General features: G+C 35.6%; 1 protein-coding gene across 1 annotated transcript in view; it reads right to left on the bottom strand.

Moving 5' to 3' along the window:
• The window catches only part of CFAP47 (cilia and flagella associated protein 47), a 306,788-nt gene that overhangs the window by 218,892 nt on the left and 66,328 nt on the right, over positions 1-21,568 (bottom strand). The window contains exons 30-35 of the mRNA XM_014954045.1: positions 19,969-20,230; positions 18,948-19,157; positions 12,633-12,726; positions 11,914-12,054; positions 11,192-11,278; positions 8,035-8,230 (exon numbers count right to left, since the gene is read on the bottom strand). Of these exons, the coding sequence (XP_014809531.1) occupies positions 8,035-8,230; positions 11,192-11,278; positions 11,914-12,054; positions 12,633-12,726; positions 18,948-19,157; positions 19,969-20,230 (990 nt within the window). The remainder of the gene's footprint in view (positions 1-8,034; positions 8,231-11,191; positions 11,279-11,913; positions 12,055-12,632; positions 12,727-18,947; positions 19,158-19,968; positions 20,231-21,568) is intronic.

The raw sequence follows: 21,568 nt of genomic DNA on the forward strand, positions 1-21,568 counted from the left end.
TGTTTTTTCCCTTTCTGAAAGCCAGGAAAAATTATATCCAATCTTACTTTAACTAGATACATACAAAAGGTACTCTTTGGTGCCACTTCCACAGAAAAATGCCAAACAAACAAAGAAACCAGTACAAAATAGTTGGCAAACCAAAATCATCATCATCTTTCTGGTAGAAGAACACTGCTTACCTCTCCCACAAAGCACCTGCACTTAAACAACTCTTCCACCACACACAACACATTACTTTCATTCTAGAAAAAATGACCATGAAAGATTACCATTAATCTTAAAAAAAAAACTCCAATAGAAGAGGAAAAAAAAAAACTGTAACATAGAAATATGACGTGTTGTTATTATCTGGATAAGAAGACCATCCAGAAATAAGAGAATGGTCTTATACCAAGCATTAAAAGGATCAGATTTGGTTTATCTACAAAATTGAAGAGTTATTTTATATAAAAAAGTAAGAATAACAATAAATCTTTAATGAAAGTACTGTATTTCTTGTGAAGCTGTTCCACTGTTTTCACAAGCAATAAAAAAGTTAAATTCTTGCTATCAGTTGCAAAATCAACTGATATATTTCTAAGGAGGCATAACAGATGTCTTCACAAATGATAAGTCTTGTTATATAGCCACAAGCAACTTTTTAAAATTCTGAGTAACTAAAAAACAGAGGAAAAAATATATAGGGTTAGGCTAATTTTCTGTAAGAGTTTCCAATAAACCTAATACATTCACACAGAAATCTTGAAACTGATAACCTTTAGTGATCAAAGGTAATAAATGGCACTTTATACAAAATCAATAAATTAAGACTATGGAACTACAAAGGAAAAGTGGTGATATGACAGCAGTCTGTATGAGTAGGCGTGACAGTAAGAATGGAAACCAGGCATTATCTCAGGGGAACACACAAAGTTGTTGGTAAAGGAAGTACCAAACTACAGTATCAAGCAGCAAGCTCTAAACAACACATTTCACATACACAATATAGATTTTAAACCTACTTACTGCTTCAGAATGGTGTGATGCTAGAAGTTTGCACAGCTTCAAAGTAAAATTAAATTCACAGAATAAAAGTCTAGTACAGCTTTACAGAAGTACCCCCTTCGTCTCAAGTAGTCTTGAATTTTGAATCAGGAAGTCTTAGAGTATGTGTAAAGTATTGCTATATGTTTGCACTGTTACTCATCTCTAAGCATCTTCTATTGGCACAATACTGAGCTGGATAGACCTTTAAACTATCACAGTATGTCCTTTTTAATGCAAATTACTGTAGTAATAACATTTTATAATATTATGTAACTACTTCCCATGCTGGGATCTGAAAAGCTCTGGAGGTGGAACTAATCTATAGCTATAATAACGCCTATAGTCCTGTTTCAGTAGCTTAAATCTGTTACTGAATAATAGAAACACTTATAGAATAAATATGTAGCAATAATCTTTTCTCTAAGTGCTGACATTAGAACCAGGACAGGGTTTAAAATGATGGTACTGAAGTACACAATAAAGGGCCTAAGAAAGATGAGAGGAAATATGCCTTTGAATATTTTTTGAAAAAAGCTCTTCTGTTTTCCCTAAAATGTATTCAGGATTAACAGAATGCTAATGTATCTACCATCAGCACACACACCATGTGAGACTACATTTATCTTAACATGGTAAACAATAAGTCTTTTATTAAACTTGTAGGCAGGTTATAGTTCCTACTTCAGGCAGGATGCTACAACCCTTGCTCATTGAAACTGGTAACTATTCTTTCCAGAACTCCTGAAATATCAGGGACAGATCAATTTTAACGCCACTGACAGTTCATAATAATTCTAAGCAGAAAAGTTCAAGCACCACCACATGGGGCAATGACAGAAAAACAGATACACTGGGGATGTCTCATTTGCTCCCATCTGTTGCAGAAGGTTTTTACCCTGAGGCACGACCATTTACCTTCCTGCTCCTAATAAAATTTTCAATCATCTTTCATTATCTACGCAGTTCTGTTTTATTTTCACTGATTTCTATCCCATATAATATCTTAAATTGACAAATTTCTTCGGTCCTTATGCCTCACATACAAATAGTGTTACTTTATATCAGTCTCCATTTTTTTCCTTTTCAACAGAAAATGTCCATTTATAAAGAGACTAGTTTTAAAATCACTGAATAGTACTAAAAACCTCTAGATTAAAATTTCACCTTCGACACTTATATTTATCATAGCATTTCACTTATAGATCACTTTGATTTAAAATGCAATAAATCACAACTCATTACAGCACACCTGACTTCTATGCTGGCTTCAGAATGAATACCTAGCATCATCTTATTTAGTAAAAAAAAAAAAAAAAAAAAAGGTTACATACTGTTTTCAATGAAATTAATTGTTTGATATTTTAAATCTTTTCAATCTTCATAGTCTGAAATATGTTTTCTCCTCACAAAATATCTGAAGTTGCATTACTAAATCCAAAGCTATAGCATACTCAGTCTACATATTTGGTATGCACTGCAAAGTAGCATTAATTACACAAATAATCAGAAAGCTGATTTGTTCCAATTAACATACAAACACGGTGAAGTTCCCTGTTTAGCTGTAAGTAGATTAGCTCTCCAGGCATCTGAAAGTGTATTGCAAGAAAGGAAAGATAATTTCTTCCTAAATATTTACCCAATTATTTCTATTTAGGTCATTTAGGCTTTTGAGAGTCAGCATATATGTATATACACATATACATTTCTATATATAAGCATAAATGTCCACACATACATATATTTAATGCATATATGTCTACACACAAATTTATACACAATTATATGCACCCCTAAGAATTAAGGGGTTTTGGTTTATTTTAAAGACCTTTTTAACAGTTTTCCGTGTATGAACACTTTGAATCTTTTCAATATAGCGCTCCAAGGTCTATCCTTCTTCATATTTTTATTTCCATGAAGCTGCATAATGCCAGCCAATATAGAACAAAATTGTACAAATCAAATATTTTTATATTTGTCAAATATACAAAGCAAATGTCTAAATAGGTACATTAGACATGGTGTTTAATGGCATTTCTCCACTGCATATGGACTTTAAACTCAGAAGAAGAATCCTTTTTCTCTTGTCTATCAAATCAAATCCTGATATGATTTAGTGTTTCTTTCAGCTATAGGGAACAAGATATGATGCAGTTCTTAGACATGGGCTATTCAGGTTGACTAAGAAAGGCAAGTAGGACAGAAAAACCTACTTGTTGGACTTCATTTTTACATATTTTGTTGCATTCTTATGTTCTGCTATGCAAATCATGAAATATAACACAGAAAAAATAACTAAGAACTTTGCTAATTTATATTTCAGGAAACAATTTCCAAGACTTATCCACTCAAGAGCAATGTTGTCTCATACTGTTTTGTTGGAAGGCAGACTTATGATGCTCATAATGGCAGTTCATTAGATAGTCACTTCCCCTTCTTGAATTCAGCTTTTTATCAAGCATGCAAAAAGCAAGGTTTGTTCCTTGGGAAAGGCCTGTTTTGTAGCGATTTTAACTGAAAGAAATCTTACACGAAATTACATAAGAGTCTTCCCTTTTACCCTTCAAAGACAAAAAATATTCTTTAGCTCTTGTTTCTCAGTTGTCTCTAAGAACTATCAAATTGATAAGTAAGAACTAATGGACTCCATATCTACCTCTCCAAAAAACTGAAGGAGAGAGAAGAGAAAAAGAAAAATTCATAATAGCAGGGGAAAGAAAAAAGCATGCTTTTTAATTGCTATACTAGAAATAACCTTACGGAGAAGTTTTAAGTTCAGTTTTAAAACACACAAGAATTCTACTAAATTCCCATATAGTTTTGTGGAGACATGTTATCTCACACCAAAATCTCTCCTTCCTCAGCCTTTTTACTGCAGATGCCATGCTTACAGTGAAGTGAATAAAAAGCATAAAAATGAAAACTTGAGAGCAAAAATCTTGAGAGATGCTATTACACCTAACATTGTCAGACAAACCTACACTGGCACTGGATTAGCACTTCTCTTTCCACTTCAGTAGAATTTCCATTCTAAGCAGACTTTACTGAAAAGTGAAGATGTATCTACTCTGAAGGCAGCTCTTACATCTCAGACTTAGGTTGATTGTTCAGATATCATGTAATTTACCAGCTGTCATATACTCTAACAATTTTATTTTAAATATAGAATTATCTACTCTTTTCAAGATCTTCCCAGGATACATTCAAGAAAAACTCATATTTCCCAAATCATAATTTATCTTTTTCACCATGGCAAGAATCATAAATAATAAGGAAGAGACATACAGCTTCTCAGGTGGCAAAATTTTCTTCCATTTATTAAGTACAGTTTTGAATTATGGCATTCCAGTCCTCTAGCAACTTTGTAGGTGTTTTTCCTGACTTTCATTTTTTCATACTATTAGTAGTTACTCTTTCAGAGGTAAATGCTGAAAAGAAATATGAAGATAAGGAATGGTAGGAGGTAAACTGAAAATTTATTAAATCAAATAATTCATGTTTCCTCTCCTGTCATTACTATTGCCCATATAATGTTAAGTGCACACTGAATCTTGTATTTTGTGTATAATTAAGGTTTTAGTAGAAAAGGCAGAGTTGCATTTTGCAGTTTTACAGTGTTTGGTCTCAAGTTACAACATTGCTTTCCATTTTATGATCAATAAGACGTATTACAAGCCTGCCCTCCCAAAACATATGCCAAGCTGCTTTTAGAACATATTTATTTTTTAGTACCAGTAAGGGCAGAAGATGTGGAGATAATAAACTCCTTGCTAATGTTCTCTCTAAGCTATTGAGATCTTAATTCTTGCAAGAGAAGAGTCTTGATGAATGACAGTTATCTTCAAATTTAGATGGAAGTAATAAAGATGTATATTTAAAACCTTTCTGCACAACAGTAGCTTAGGCTTGGCTCACTATCACATTTCACTTTAAGCAGCTTAAGTATCAAAGGAAAGACTGAGAAATGTGGCCTGGATAGATCTTCATTTATTTAGTAGGAATGGATCACCCAACAGACTAGTTTGAGCTAAAAGGAGCTCCATGGTCAAGAAATATTGCTAGTCAAAGCTAATTCTTTATTCAAAGGAGAGTGTTTGGATTATAAGATGCAGGCACACAAATGTTAAGCAAAAAATGGTAATTGCTTTCTGATCTAGGCTGTAGCAAGAACTAATCTTCTTAAAATTGGTGATATTAAACAAGTAACAACAAAAACTCATACAAAATTGAGGATATTTGGGACTTCCAGTTGGGTCATATAAACTTTTACTATACCTTGACTGACGTTTTTCCTTTATGACACTTCTAACTGTTCCACTGAAAAAGCCCGTTTAAATGCTTCATTTAAGGCTAACGTGATTAAAATCACAGAACTGAGCTTGTTTGGAGGTTCTAGCAGGGGAGCGCAGCTACCGTATACCCTTGACAGATGAACAGTATGTCTCTATCATGGAAGGTTGTCCTCTTCGACCAAGTGCACAGCTTTGGAAGGGACACACATGGAGGGAGAAAGGGGACACCCCTCTAGCCAGCCAGATAGCTGAATCAATCCTGGCCATCAATGGGGTGACAGCTGTCGCAGCCAAATTGCTCTCACATCCAAGATCATCAGAGTAGACACATCTAATACAAGATCATCAGATCCTCTCTGCCCCATTTAGCAGAAAGAACAGTGCAATAGCAGACACCAATCCCTTTGGGGGAAGTAAAAGCAAAAAGGCAAGAGGAAAATGAAGGCCAAAAGAGAGGATTTGCAGAGACAGTGAGGCAGGACATCTGTGGAGCAGAACAATATAAGATCACACAGTTAAGAATTTTTATTATGCAGAGGTGTAAGATCAAAACCATGAATTTCATAATTTGACAAACTTTTCTCCTTTTTTTAAATTATTGTAACTTTAGCAATGCTCATGTATGTAGTTTTGTGAGAAAAATCGAAACAGAAGCAAAAGAATAGGACATGCTCACGTGCATACACTAAACTATTTCTGTTGTCCACTGGAAAACAGAACACAGAACTCATGAACAAAAAAAAAAGCTATATACAAGTCAATATAGGCAGGTAGCATCTGTAACTTCCCACACAGCATATGTAATGTGCCTTCTCATTCCAATCTCACATTTCTCTGAAAGCAGAAAAGTACAATTAAGTGAAATTGTAAGAGAGAACTGTAATGCAGATAAATGCCCCCTGTCAGTAACCACAAAATTCATCTTGACTTGTGACCCAGAGCCAAATCTGCAAGCAGGTCTGCACAAATGAAGATATTAGCCTACTGAATTATCTGCCCTATTAGCCTGATTTAATAGAATTTATTCTTATTTTCTGAGAATGCCAGCATTGTCATTAAATTGTTCTTCTTGTGTGGCAATTTTGGGGAGCCTTTAGAACTAAATAATTGTAAAAACCCTACTGTACAATTGCTGATAACTATGAGAAAACTCATTAAAAAACCATACTCATTTTAATGTTCTTATTTATTATATACTTTTAGGCAACTAAAACAACTCTTTCAGTAATTGGCTTCTTGAAATGCATCATCAGTAGAAGTTCCACTTGGACTTCCATTTGTGGCTTTTTGCACAGTAGTGTCCACTAGATCTGAGCTTTACAGTTCAGATTCACTCTATTCATCTCTAGATATTATAACTCCAGTACAAGTTTAATGCAAAATAAGATGCATTTTAACATTCATATGCTCCCCAATGAGTTCCCACAGGCCAGAACAAGGCTAGTCATGCCTCAACCTCTATGTGTTACTAGAGTCTACAATAAAGAGAACAGACACTGGGGTTGAGGAATATATACATGCAGCACTTACGGTGAGCCACAACACTGGCCAGGTAGCAAGCCATTCTCTCTGCAAGTTATCATTTATACACACGGGACTCAGATAACACCCAGCAGATCAGACTGTTTGTGATTGTAACACAGAAAATAATACATTGCAAATACACCTACTTACTGTAGGGTACATTAGTTTAGCTAGGGAATCTCCCTGAGTTAGTCACAAGATGAGACCCAAACTATGAGGTGACAGGTAGAAATCTATTTCTATTGGGTGCAAAGGTATAGGCTTATCAGCAGAATTATTCAACCCATTAGAGAATATCTAGTATAATTTGCTTCTATACAGAAAAAATAAGAAAAGCAATGGAATATTCAAAGCATATGCAAGATAGAGAATATGCCCAAATAAGATTTATGGAAGATGATATGCAAATAGGTTATCCATAATTCAGAGAGGTCAGAAATCACTCAAAAAAAAAAAAAAAAACACTAGAAAAAATGTTTTAAATATGTGGCTTATGAGTCATTATTCTGGAGTTCTTCCCTGCTCATCACCAGACTGCCCTTTCTGCGTGTTAACTACCCATCCAAAATTAAGTCTGAAAGACACAATGAAGTTAGGGTCAAGAAGCAAATGGGAGAAATCATGCAAGGAAAGAGAAGTAATAATTACTAGTGCTTGAGCAGTTTATCTGATTTGAATGCCAGAACTACCTAGGTCAGTCTTAAATGGAACAGGTCATTTTGCCTAACCTTACTCAAGCAATCATGAGGCATCAAACTAACCTTGCAAATAGGGCAAGATTTATAATCTGGAACCTCAGTTCCCATTGCCTTCCTAAATGGCATTAGAGTAAAGGCAATACAAAAATTACTCTAAAAATTCTGAAAAGTTAGCTCTCAAACACACCAGAGTGCTTCCTTCCTGAGATCATTAATGGAAAGAATAAAGTAAGAAGGTTCACCAAACTTCACCCTTTATGCCTAGTTAGAAACTGTAAGAACACGGAAAATATTTCATCAACACTGCCAGTCAAAAGGTGCTGATCTTGGACCACAGAAACAAAAGGAAAGGATATACATATTGGTAGGCAATAACTTCCCCCCCAGAAAATACTTTCAGTGGCAAGTTGTCACAATATCTCTACGAACAACAGTTTTAGAAGTCCACAAAAGGGAGTATTAGGAGGAAGAGTATAGTGAAAGAATTATTTCACCTTTTTGACAATCTTTCCACACAGATTTTCGATTCTTCTCATAATGGTTATTCAGCCAGATGAGGATGGTTCGTTCATATGGAGAATATATATTACTGGATAAAGGTTCAGATTTTATTCTCAGCATTTTCTGTGTGCTTTCCAAGCTGAACTGATCAGTACTGTTTCGTGAAGAAACACGTGGAAGAACAAACACCTGAAATTAGAAAAAGTGTGTTTAAGCATGAACTATAAAAAGAATTTCAATTGGAATGATAAAAACCCACTTCAAACTCAAAAGGTTTCCTAATTTAGAAAAGTTTTAAAAGATTACACATTAGCATAAACATCTAACACAAAAGAGAACAGATTTGCTGATGTTTTAGGGAATTCCTTTGCTTCCTTAAACAAAAAGCAAACTGAAGCTTCCAAATGGTCTTGGGAGTCTGGAGAGGTCCCAGTCGACTGGAAGCTGGCAAATGTCCCAGTTTTCAAAAAGGGTAAGAAGGGAAAAGGGCCAACTGTGTTCTGGGTTGCATCCAGCACAGCATAGCTAGCCGGTTGGGGGAGGTGACTGTCCCACTCTGCACTGCACTGCTTGTCACCTAAATCCCACTAATCCAAGCTAAACACTTCAGTACCATATTTTCTTCTGAAAATCTCTCTTTGAATTGGAATATTGACATGTTTGCAGCGCCTGAAATCTCCCCAAAATGAGAACAGTTCATAGTGATATACGCATGAGCAAACAAAGACACGTTCAAAGACCAGCTTGAGCATTGTGTGCAGTTTTGGGCACATCAGTATATAAAGCACATCAAACTATTACTGTGTATCCAGAGAAGGGCAACCAGGATGGTGAAAGGTCAGACTTAGGAGGAGTGGCTGAGGTCACTTGGTTCATTCAGCTTAGAGAAGAAAAGCCTGAGGGGTGACCTCATCCAGTCTACAACTTCCTCAAGGACGGCAGCAGAGGGGAAGGTCTGATTTCTTTCTCTCTGTTGACCAGCAACAGGACACAGGGAAAGTAATGAAGCGACACCAGGAGAAGTTCAGATTGGGCATTGGGAAAAGGTTCTTCACTGAGAGGGTGGTTAGTCACTGGAACAGGATCCCCAGGGATGGGGCACCAAGCCTGTCAGAGTTCAAGGAGCATCTGGAAGATGCTCTTAGTCATATGGTTTAGTTTTAAGTAGTCCTGTGAGGAGCAGGGAGTTAAGACTGTTTAACATCTTTGTTGGTGACATGGACAGTGGAATGGAGTGCACCCTCAGCAAGTTTGCTGACGACACCAAGCTGTGTGGTGCAGTCCACACACTGGAGAGAAGAGATTCCATCCAGATGAACCTGGACAGGCTTGAAAGGTGGGCCCATGCCAACCTCATGAAGTCCAACAAAGCCAAGTGCAAGGTCCTGCATGTGGCTTGGAGAAATTCCAAGCAGAAGTACATTCTGGGTGGAGAATGGATTGAGAGCAGCCCTTAGGAGAAGGACTTGGGGGTGTTGGTGGATGAGAAGCCCAACAAGACCCAGAACACTCGCAGCCCAGAAAACCAAACCATATCCTGGGATGCATCAAAAGAAACCATTGCTGCCTGAAAAACAATATTTAATCATATCAACATTTTTAGAAGATTAAAAAAGGCCACCGATTTACATAACTACTAACTACACAGCTTCAAGTTTTTTTCCATATCCTATCTTATATATCCATTTTAAGCTTTTCAAAGCACTTTTCAAAGAAAGGTTGCCCTCTTGAAAACATAACCAATAAACCTCTAGCTTTCTACCTGCATCTGCTCATCTTCTTCCTAACCATAGATATGTTGGGTGAATCATTCTGCTACCCCACAATAAAAACTGCATATCCATACATACAAAAACAAAAGAAAAAAACCCCACACAAACTAAAAACCCCCACAAACTTTCTCCTCTAAGCCAAAAGTTCAATGAGGACACTTGTATTCTCTACAGCAATGACCAGATTTTTTGTTCTTATAAAGAACACATGAGCATCAAACTATCAGCTGCTTGATTTCATAACCTATAATCTTATATCTGAAGGAGGACACTATTGACAACTGGGTGTGGGGTTTGTTAACAGTCTAGTCCCTCTCTAATAATATTGAGAAAATATGCAAAGAAAATATTTAGCTTAGATTAATTGGGCAATGTTTTCATATTACCTAATCATACTAAATAAATTACGAGATCTACTTGAATTTAGTAAACAAATATTATTTCTTCTTTGGTTCAATTTATTAAGCTTAATCAAAATCTCATCAGGCCCCTTGTCTAACAATACAAAAGATAAAGTTGATACACTACAGAAATAATTAAAAATTCATTTTTTATTTTTGGTTTGAAGACATCTCTAAACTGTTACTCTAAGAAGTAGTCAAATTGCAATTATTGATAATTTGATCAAAACTGAAGTTAACTTCTCTTTTATTCATCAGGAAAAAAAAATATCCAAACTAAACCACAACAGTGCACACATATACTATTAATTTGGGGTTTTTTTCTGCTCTCTGCTAGTCTGTCATGTAGCTATGAATAATTCATCAAATTGAAAGAACAACAGTGACTTGCTGTCCTGTCACTATGACTGCATTTTTCCACATCCCTTTTCACATGTGTCAGCCCATGGTTACGTACAGTTTGTTGTCTGCTCCTCTCTCAACTACTTCTCTCATTTTATTTTAGATTAACTCTACGTCTTTGTTACATACCTTCTTTAACATTATTTTTGTCATTCTTTACTATGCTTTTTCAGTAAATAATCACATAATAATGAAATAGTCAAAGTTGGAATGTACCTCTAGAGATTGCCTAGTCCAAACCTCCTGCTTAAAGCAGAATCAGCTGGAGTGGGTTGCCAGGATCGTGTTCAGTTGGGTTGTAGATATCTCCAAGGATGGAAACTCCACAATCCCTCTGGGCAGGCTGACCACTCTTACAGTAAAAAAAGTTTCTTATGTTTAAATGGAATTTCCCATTTTCCAGCTTGTGCCTACTGCCTCTCACCATGTCACTGGACACTACTGAGAAGAGTCTGGCACTGTCATCCTTACACTCTCTCGTCAGGTATTTACACACATTGGTAAGATGCCCTTTGAACCTTCTCTTCTGGCTGAACAGTCTCAGCTGAGTTTCTCCCTGTATGACAGATGCTCTAGTCTCTTAAATTATCTTTGGGACCCTTCACTGGAGTCTGTCTTGTACTGGGAAGCCCAGCTAATATTTTTTCATTTATTTTCCATCCCTATGAATAAAAATATATAAATGTTTATTTTTAGACATACAAATGTTACTGATCATTGATGAGTACACCAGATTGACTATGGAAACATGATTTAGACATCCAAAGTTTTTTTCTGACAACAGTAAAAATAAAATTGAATAAAATTTTAGAAGTCCATACTGACCAATTTTGTTATATCTTAAAAGGAATGTGCATTATAAAAAATGCTTACCTGTTTAAAAATTCCATTTGAATATAAGAAAATAAATACCATGGTTATGTAAGTGTCTAGTCTACTAAGTAGTTCCAGTGAAAAGTGTTTCTAACCAGTAACAAAAAAGTATGGCAGAGTTTTCTTTATTTGTAATAAGATTTCTATAACATTTAATTCTACAAAATGCAGACTGTTTTAATATAGCTTTTCCTAATTGAAACTTAGTAATACACTGCTAAAATTTCAGAACTAAGAAAAATAAATCTTCTAACTCATTTAGAGTAAGAACCCTCACTGTTAGGGAGAAAAATACTTCAAAGTATTTAAAGATCCACCTTTGAAAAAAAACCACACTGGAACATACCACAGATCTTTTTCAAAACAAAGGGTTTTTTGCCATCAGTTCTTCAGAATTTAAGTAATAAATGTATCTACAATTTACCTTGTATATCTGCAGTAGCACATCTGTCCAAGCTCGTTTGCTCATTGTCTCAAATGTTCTGTTCTCCAGAATGAATAGGTGGTTGTTGCTAAGTATATCTGAGTTTTTCACATCAGCTTTTCCCAGCTCATCATTTTGACCCTTCAGATAAAGGAATGGGATTTATTTCCAATATGCATTTCAGCAGTTTCCATAGGAAATTCACAAGAGGACAATAACGAATCAACGGCATAAATGACTGAGAACATCTACTACAGAGCAATAGTGATCAGCATTAGAATCATTTACACTTTGCCACTACCTCAGGGATATGGAGAGCAATACAGAATTGACAGGAATTGAAAGCAACAATAGGACAGAGAGGCAACAGAAAGGACATTTTTTTAAAATGGTAAAGTCAGTAGAAAGCAGTAAAATTAATTCTACTTTGAGAAAACATCTGTTTGAAATTAATCGCTGGTATCACCAGCACTAGAAGGAACTGAAGAGAAAAACCAGGGGAGGAGGGTGTTAATGTTAGTGTCAGCTTACATTTCCATTCAGTCTTGTGCATGGGCTTAGATTTATGCAAGCCAAAACAGTCACCACAGTAGACTACTCATTATCCACAAAAGACTTCCATAAGTCTTCCAAGATTTATACTAAGCATGTGGTCTTTGTTAAAAACAGAACAAAAAATGAAACAAAACAAACACACACAAAAAAAGCCCCAAACTTACCCTCAGAGCAGTTTGCACTTGAATCCATTTCTTATAATCATCAGGTTCAAGCAGAAATTCTGGCATAACATGAGGAAGATATGCTCCTTGGCTTCTGAAGTCATAAAGCAGGAAAAGTTAATAGGTTGGCAAGATAATTATTTTTAAAGAGCAGTCCATTTTTTTCAACTTGCTCAACCTCTGTGTAAGCTCTTCTGAGGTATGAGTACACTTTGGACTGATTATCCAGTTCTAGTAATTACTTTAGAGAGCTTCTGCTTATGAAGTTCATATTCAGTTCCTATACCCACAACTGAATGCTAAAAGCACATACAGCTCTGGACAGACTGGCATCAAAACACTATTTCTATGTGAAAGCCAAAGGACCAGCGTTACATAACATTAGCAGAATTAAAACTTGATGATGCTTTTATCTGTTGCAGGTCTGATATTGGAAGTCTTATGCGTGTAAGCAAAGGTACTTCAAAATTCTGTTAATTGTTAAACTGACCTGCTGTCTGCTCTCAACTAACTAATAAATGCAATAGGAAAATTGCAGTAACAAAAGGCATCTTCAATAGAATGAATACGAAAATAGCTAACTTCCAAGTAAAGAAAGAATATTCTTTAACTTTAACACAGTTTAAACACATCTTCCTGGGAAGAGGGGAAAATAATGAAGAATTCTTAAGTTTAATAAGTGACACAGTTTAAACACATCTTCCTGGGAAGAGGGGAAAATAATGAAGAATTCTTAAGTTTAATTTTCTCAGAGGAGCAGAAAAGTTTCCTGACTTTTGAGTCACAAATATTATCCAAGTGTATCCAGATTTATATTGTTCTTTGTGTTTTTAACATGGTTAATATGAATAATACTAAGATGAGCTTATATTGTTATATAACCCATATCTCCTTCAGATGTAGTGATCATACTTCTCTGGTACCATACAGTCAAAATTCAATTTACTTTGTACATTAAAATTCATACATCACAGTTTGAAAGTAGGATCATAACAACTTATTCCTCTTCCCACAGAATTACATTTTGCTAGTAGCAGCATGGTTTTTGTCTCCATATTTTACATAGTGACATTATCTTCTCAGATTACTGAAATTTCATGTTTCATACAATTATGTAGCGTGTTTGTTAGCATCAAGTTAGCAGACTGGTTCTAAAATACACAATGTCTGAAATTCCCATTTTCTATACGTCATAAACTCTGTTCCATGAAATCCCTTTAAAACTTCAGAAACGATAAAAGAAGGAAGCTATAGAACATTCGTCTTTTCAGGTGCCTTATCTTTCTTCCAATGTTTTCACTTGGTATATATAGGATATAGGTGTAATCTTCAATTTCCATCCTCAGAAAAGCTATATAACAATGGTACACATCATCATAGTAAAGATGGGTTCTACATAACTGAATATTCTCATAACTGGCTGCATTTTGTTATTGAGGAACAGCGTCCTACAAAAATTCCTCCTCATTAAGGTCAATAGTTCAATATTTAACATGATGTCAGTTATCCAAGATTAGCATTTTCACACTGTTAGGATATTTTTCTTCAAGACATAAAGCTTGCAACAAATTACTTAGTTGTATTGTAAAATACCCAAACTTTTCTTTTACTGCTGTGTAAATGTATTAACGAAACCTATTGAGGGAATGAAAATAAAACTGATACTTGGAATGTTGCTTGAAACAGTGAACAACATCCACCTGCTTTAGCAAGTGGAAAATTTGAAAGATCAATTATGCTTTTTTTAAACCATGCTGATCAGAAAGTCATAGCTGGGAGAAAGCAAGCTGAGGACTGTATGTTTCTATTCTGTGTGCTCTCCTGGGCTTCTTCAGGAGAGCATTCGCACTTTCCACAAATCACAATGAACATGCAGGAATAGCAGATCACAGACGAATTACTCATATCTAAGCTGGCTCTAGATGTCTTACCATCATTACATATGGTTGTGCCAGCAGTGCAGATATCAGACATTTTTGTACTATGATCTATAAATAATCTTAAATAACAACTTGTGTAGAAATGCAAATATTCTAGGTGATCCTAAAATGCACAAGTAGGAAAAGAATATCTGTAAATCAGGAACAACTATGAAATCCGATAGGATTCGCACAAACTAGAAGAGGCAGAAACTAAAAGGATGTGGTAATGCTAAGCGCATACTGAGCACCAATTTAATTATCTCACATCAAATACCTATAAGCACAGGAGTCCAGCTAGAGTCACTTTTCTATGGGAATCTGTATCATTTTGCTAGGATTCTTATGGATTACTTCTTCATTTCCAGCCATGAGACCTCATCAATCAGTCATCAATGTATCTGTGTACAGAGGTGCTGAACTTAGCCTTGACCAATTGGCTGCTGCTCCAATTCTCTTCTGAATATGTCAGTAAGTTAACAGACAAAAATGAAGTGGCGTAACTGAAGGATTTTATTAAAATTTAGCTATTAAATAGTTTTCCAAATTACCCAAGAAACCACCTTAGAAACACGTAAGTATTTCTTTCCAATGCTAGCAAAAGGAGTTGGGATCTACAGTATCATCATTTTAAAGTAGGCAACTAACATCATGTATGCTAATTTCAAGATACCTAGATGCATGGAAAATCTCAATGGGAAGATGACATAAGAACCATCATAGAGTTGCCTAGGAGGGACCTTTCAGATCATCTAGGCCAATCATCAACCTAACACTGACAAAAACCATCACTAAAACCATATCTCTAAAGCTCTATGCCTACCCATCTTTTAAATACCACCAGAGATGGTGATTCAACCACTTCCGTGGGCAGCCTGTTTCCAACTCTTAATGACCCTTTAAATTGTCAGGCCCCACCAGGAGAGAATTTTGACCCTATGTAGTCATGCTCCAGTAGTATCCCATGAAAACTCTTTAAAGAAAATTCTGTGAATGGATATTTTGATTGAAGATCCTGAACATACTTTGTTAGGGGTAGTCTCAAGTATAAGGTATGCAAAAGGACAGAAACCTGACTTCCTCCTTGCCAGAAAATGACAGAATATAAACAAAATAAGGTATATTGGAAGACCTTTCTGGTACAACCTTAATGTAAGTGAATTAATGATGTTCTTTGATTTCTTCCTCTCTGTCTTGAAGAAATATTTCCATTTATGGTGTTCATTTTCAATGTTATGAATAAATGTATACTTTCAGCTTCACAGCATACACACCACTTTATCAAAGTTCAAAAAGTGCTAAGAATTTACCTTCCCTGCCCAAGCCACCTGACACAATCAGGTGAGGAAAATAAGTGTTTTGAAAATGACCAACAAGGCTTTCTGGCATACTCAAAGATATTGTGTGGTATGCTCAAATTTGGATGATGACTGATGGTAGGTATCTCTTTTCAGATCATCTAGGCCAATCATCAACCTAACACTGACAAAAACCATCACTAAAACCATATCTCTAAAGCTCTATGCCTACCCATCTTTTAAATACCACCAGAGATCGTGGTTCAACCACTTCCGTGGGCAGCCTGTTTCCAACTCTTAATGACCCTTTAAATTGTCAGGCCCCACCAGGAGAGAATTTTGACCCTATGTAGTCATGCTCCAGTAGTATCCCATGAAAACTCTTTAAAGAAAATTCTGTGAATGGATATTTTGATTGAAGATCCTGAACATACTTTGTTAGGGGTAGTCTCAAGTATAAGGTATGCAAAAGGACAGAAACCTGACTTCCTCCTTGCCAGAAAATGACAGAATATAAACAAAATAAGGTATATTGGAAGACCTTTCTGGTACAACCTTAATGTAAGTGAATTAATGATGTTCTTTGATTTCTTCCTCTCTGTCTTGAAGAAATATTTCCATTTATGGTGTTCATTTTCAATGTTATGAATAAATGTATACTTTCAGCTTCACAGCATACACACCACTTTATCAAAGTTCAAAAAGTGCTAAGAATTTACCTTCCCTGCCCAAGCCACCTGACACAATCAGGTGAGGAAAATAAGTGTTTTGAAAATGACCAACAAGGCTTTCTGGCATACTCAAAGATATTGTGTGGTATGCTCAAATTTGGATGATGACTGATGGTAGGTATCTCTGTCATCCAATAAGAAGTGATGTTATTTTCTTTCCTTCGTACTGACCTCATCCATCAAACACTGAGTCAGAGAAAAGACATTAACATATTTGAAGCTAGACAGAAGAAATATCAGTCCTGAAAGACCATAGTTAATGTCTATATGAATTTGAATTAGGGCTGTAAAATCCCATACTGAAGGGTGGAAAGTGCTGAAAGGCACATCAGCTCCAGCCTTGAAAAGTAATTAGACACTTATGTTTCTCTTGATAGAAACTGAGCAGAATCATTCGAGCTGCCTATACAAGAATTAATGAAACTTCACTGTTAATAAGGGCAAACAGGGTTCAAAAGAGGAAGCGTGCCTTGAAGTTATTCTTGACTGCTCTTCTAGGAGTTGTGCAAAGTATTATCTTAACACTAGATCTAAGGCAGTGGCAACAGAAAGGATTTACCTTGGGTTGGAACCAAAGATCTCAGAAAGACATAAACATTCTGATTAGATAAAGAAGAAAGTCTCTTGAATTTACTTAGACAACCATTCAGCTTCATATCACCAAGTACTTAATGTCTTGCTACATGGAAGGAGGCAACACTCTTCCAGAAGAAGAATCAGCAGGGTGGCATTAGTGAAAGCTTTCATTTGACAAGATGGCAAGACATTCTTCAGCAGTCCATTGCATAATCACTCTAGACTTTAAGATGCAATGGGAGAATATGACGGGATATATCTATCGATTCCTTTATTTAGTATCAGAATGGATGTTGAAGTCATGAAAACAAAAGGAATCTATTAGTGGAGAAAGGCAAAGATATTGTTCTGCCACTGCTGCAATGCCTCCTCAGAATCATCTGCCACTATATTATCCATGGTGCACAAAAGAATGCTATACTGCCTCTTTTAAAAAACAAATGACATGGATGAAAGTTGCAAATCAGGGTCCAGTATTGTTGGATGCAAAGGAAACTTCTCCTTTCATTTCCCTATTAACGCTGTAAATGCTTTATCTCAAAGCGCATGATCTTCAGTGTGTCTATAGACTTGGTTGCTCTGCTATAGATAGCAGCCATTCTGTTATTGATCTGGAGACAGCCTTTTTTTATTATTTTTTTAAAGATAGCTAAATTAAACAAGTTGTGCACAGCGCTTTTTACCATCTTCCATCAGGCTTTTTGATTCACTGCACTGGAAAAGCTTATGGGATCTGAAGAGGTACCCAGGAAGATGGAATTATTAGAAGTACAATTCTATAATCGAACAGAAAGAGATGTTTGAGCTAATAGTAGATAAACAACATGGTTTCCTGTTTCCATAAACTTCTAAAAAGTTGCAATTGATCATTCTTTGGAATACTTCTGGTCTATATCCTGGAAAAACACTTGTTGATGGCCCTACACTAAGTATCATTATGCTTTCAGACCTTAAGGTCTGCAGCTACTGGCCCTTCTGTTACTTAAGAAGCAGTGTGCCTTGGTCTTATATGAGTTTCAGATACAGCTATACCACTGTTACTCTCAGATGAAAAGAGTATGTAAATGAACAGTATGTAAATGACAGGTTTTAAATGGCTTTCCAGCCTCTTAAACACTAAGTGATGATGCTAAAAAGATGCAGAGATGCTGTGTCTCAGGACTTCTGATTTCTCTAAGGATCTCATGACATTAGACTTTCTCTGAAGTTTATTTTCTTCACTATTTCACAGCCGTGACAGCCAAGAAGGATGAAGAATTTATTAACCTTTTTTGATTTGCACCATCTTTGACAGTTGTTCCCTATTATGTGGCAAGATAAGATTATCAATTAAGATAGCTAATAGCTAAATCCATTCAGCAGCAGGAGCAGTGCTTCCATTCTTGGCATATTATTAATATGAAAGACTAATAGATTACAAAGTCAATCTATAAAATTTTTGCTAAAGCCAGTAACTACAGGACAAAGAGCATTAGCGGAATGCCACGATCATTAATGACAAACCTGATTTGACTATCTATTGAGTCTGTCTAAAGAATGATGTTGAAGAGTCATCTTCTTTCATAAGGGAGCAGAGTTCCTGTGGAATTCCCGTGCTGGATATAACCCTACCAAAGGACAACCTTGGTAAAAATTAATTAACAACTGCGATACATAAATCTTAGAACACAAAAGATTCAGTATAAAGGAAACCCTAAACCTATGACACATTGTTCGGTTGGAATCAAGTTTGAACTATGCTAACAAAAAAGGAGAAAGAAAAGATGCATGTTTTATCATACATGTACTTACTTAAGGAAAGCAAGCAATGTAGAGTGCTGCCGGTGGAGCCGTAACATTTGTTCAACTGGATCAAGGGGCAATGACTTGCTCGATGTAATACCTGGTAACAAATGTCCACTCAGATGGAATACCATGTCATAAACAGTCTTAGTATCTTTGCCAAGGCTTTGTTTAAAAGCTGTTTCTTGTGAAGAGCTCATCTGGACTTTACACACATCACTAAGAGAGAAAAAAGCATCTGATATTATTCTTTTGCAAGTGCAAAACAAGCTAACATTATATATCATGATGATAAATTTAATGAACCAAGAACTAAAAACTGCAGCAAGAAGGCTGAAAAGTATGGCACTTTTTCCTTTTTATAGAACTTTCACAATAATGTAAGAACTTCGAACTACATGGAATATTTAATAAGTATATGTGAAATATTTCATAAATAACTTTGCGTTTGTCACTGCTTTCTGCCAAATATAACATTGATTTCTATCATGTTTATAAAAGCTTATGTGTTTTGTGTCCCAGGAGATTGGCTGCTTCATTATTTAATAGCAAGCTAGATAGTGGCATACTTAGTTATCTTAAGACTAATCTTATATTTCCAGAGTGTTTGCAAGACTGTTGATTATGAAATTCACTTTCCCATCTGTTTTTTGATCTCAGAGTATGTGGGGGGAAAAAAGACATACTCTTAAAACACATATTTATGACACCAAAAAAGGGACAATTGCTAACTGTGTTCATTCTGGGAGGAGAATCAATTTCAGTCGAGAGGGTGACATATAGTTTGAACTGCAAATTAAACATGCACTGCATTATGATATATCAGAACATCATAGTTGGAAATACATTTTAGAAAATGAAGAATAACACCTGAATGACATTTTCATATAAACAGTACATAGATTCTACAATTTTAATACACAACTGTGCATTAGAGTGTGATTATATTCCTCATATCATATCCAAAACACTTTATATATGTCTGCCTAATAAAAAGTTAATAAGTTAGCTCCAAGTAGATGTGAATTACCGTCTCAGTGAATATGGTATTGAAATAGGATTTTGTCCCTTAGACCAACCAAAGAGAGTGAACCAATTCTTAACAGCAGTTAGGGTTTTCTGAAAGAAGATGTACTCCTCTTTATCTTCATCAGGAAAAAATGACAATTCAAATTTATTTTCTCTCCCATCACTTTGACTGTCAGTTTCACTCTCATCACTGATCTCTTCATCAGCGATCTCTTCATCAGTGACCTCTTCTTCACTCTCACTTTCAAAAGTAGTATCCGACTCTGAATGATACAAAAAAAAAAATCCAGAAAGATTCACTTATTTCACTATTTTTGTCCAGTACAAAACTAGTATGTTGACAAACATTTGTTTACAGAAAATACAAAACCATCAGACAACCAATGATTGACTTATTTCAAGAGTAAATAATTTAAGCTACATGTACACATCTTTGGAATAGAACAAATGATATTCTTGGAATCTCATTTCACTTAAAGAAAAAATATCCAATCAGAAAAAAAAAAAAAAAATCCAGGCATAGCTTACAAGACCACAGAGTTCTTTAATAAAAAGTCTTACATACAGTTCCAGTATGTTTAGATTTACCAGCTAGTCAATGCTAGTTCCCCACCAAAATTGACATAGCATGGGTCAATAACTGACTTGTGTTCATTTTATCAGGTATTCTATAGGTATAACTAAGCCTACATCCCAATCTAAGCCTTTGGACTTTCCTCCCCTCTGTTAGGCCTTCTCTCTCTTAAATTCTGACCTGGTCAAAACTTAGATTGTATATTTTAGCAACTACTAGTTGTCAACAAATAAACAACAACTTTATTGCACAAAAGATAACAACGGAACACTTTTCCTCATGGCATAAATAACTCAGATCATTCCATTGTTGAAGGTATCTTTTAATATCACTGTTGCAGTTTTAATGTTTCTTTAAATTATTCAAAATTAAAACTAAAACCTTGGACAGTGAATAAAAAAAAAATCTTGTTAGGCTTTAAGCAGAAAAAACAATACAATACAGAGAAAGAGACTCGTCCTTTATAAGATCATCACGCAGTCAGATCCAAGATTGTGCAATCCTGCCAGCTAACAAGATTACTTTCCTCATCTTGTCGCTGCTACCTTCACCAGAGGTCATTGCCTTTTCAGATCTGAAATTGACTTGGTCTTTTGAACTCTTCTTACCTCATTCTATTGAAAATGAATTATGTTGTTAAAAAGCTACTATTTAATCCATTTAACTACCCATATTTGTCTTGGCAATACCTTAGAGAATGATCACACAAACATTAGCAGATCTGCAAGACTGGAATCCTAATATTGATGAAACAGCAGCAGTAACTTCTAACTTCCAAGTTAGAAAACTAGCAGCTAAAAAGAGAGAGGCCTCAACATCCTCAGATACTAGTCACCTGACAACCCTACAGAAGATCTAGTGCTCTTAGTTCATATGCAACTGCACTTTAACCAAGTCCCTGTATCGGTTTTGAGAGACAAGGTTTCAGTTGTAGGGAGGGCTACAGCTCTGTAGACACCAAGGCAACTGACGGAGAGCAGTGGCGAGTGGCATCCCTCAAGGGTCCATGCTGGGACCGGTACTGTTT

Source organism: Calidris pugnax, unplaced genomic scaffold (assembly GCF_001431845.1).
Source record: "Calidris pugnax isolate Ruff unplaced genomic scaffold, ASM143184v1 scaffold246, whole genome shotgun sequence".
Taxonomy (NCBI): domain Eukaryota; kingdom Metazoa; phylum Chordata; class Aves; order Charadriiformes; family Scolopacidae; genus Calidris; species Calidris pugnax.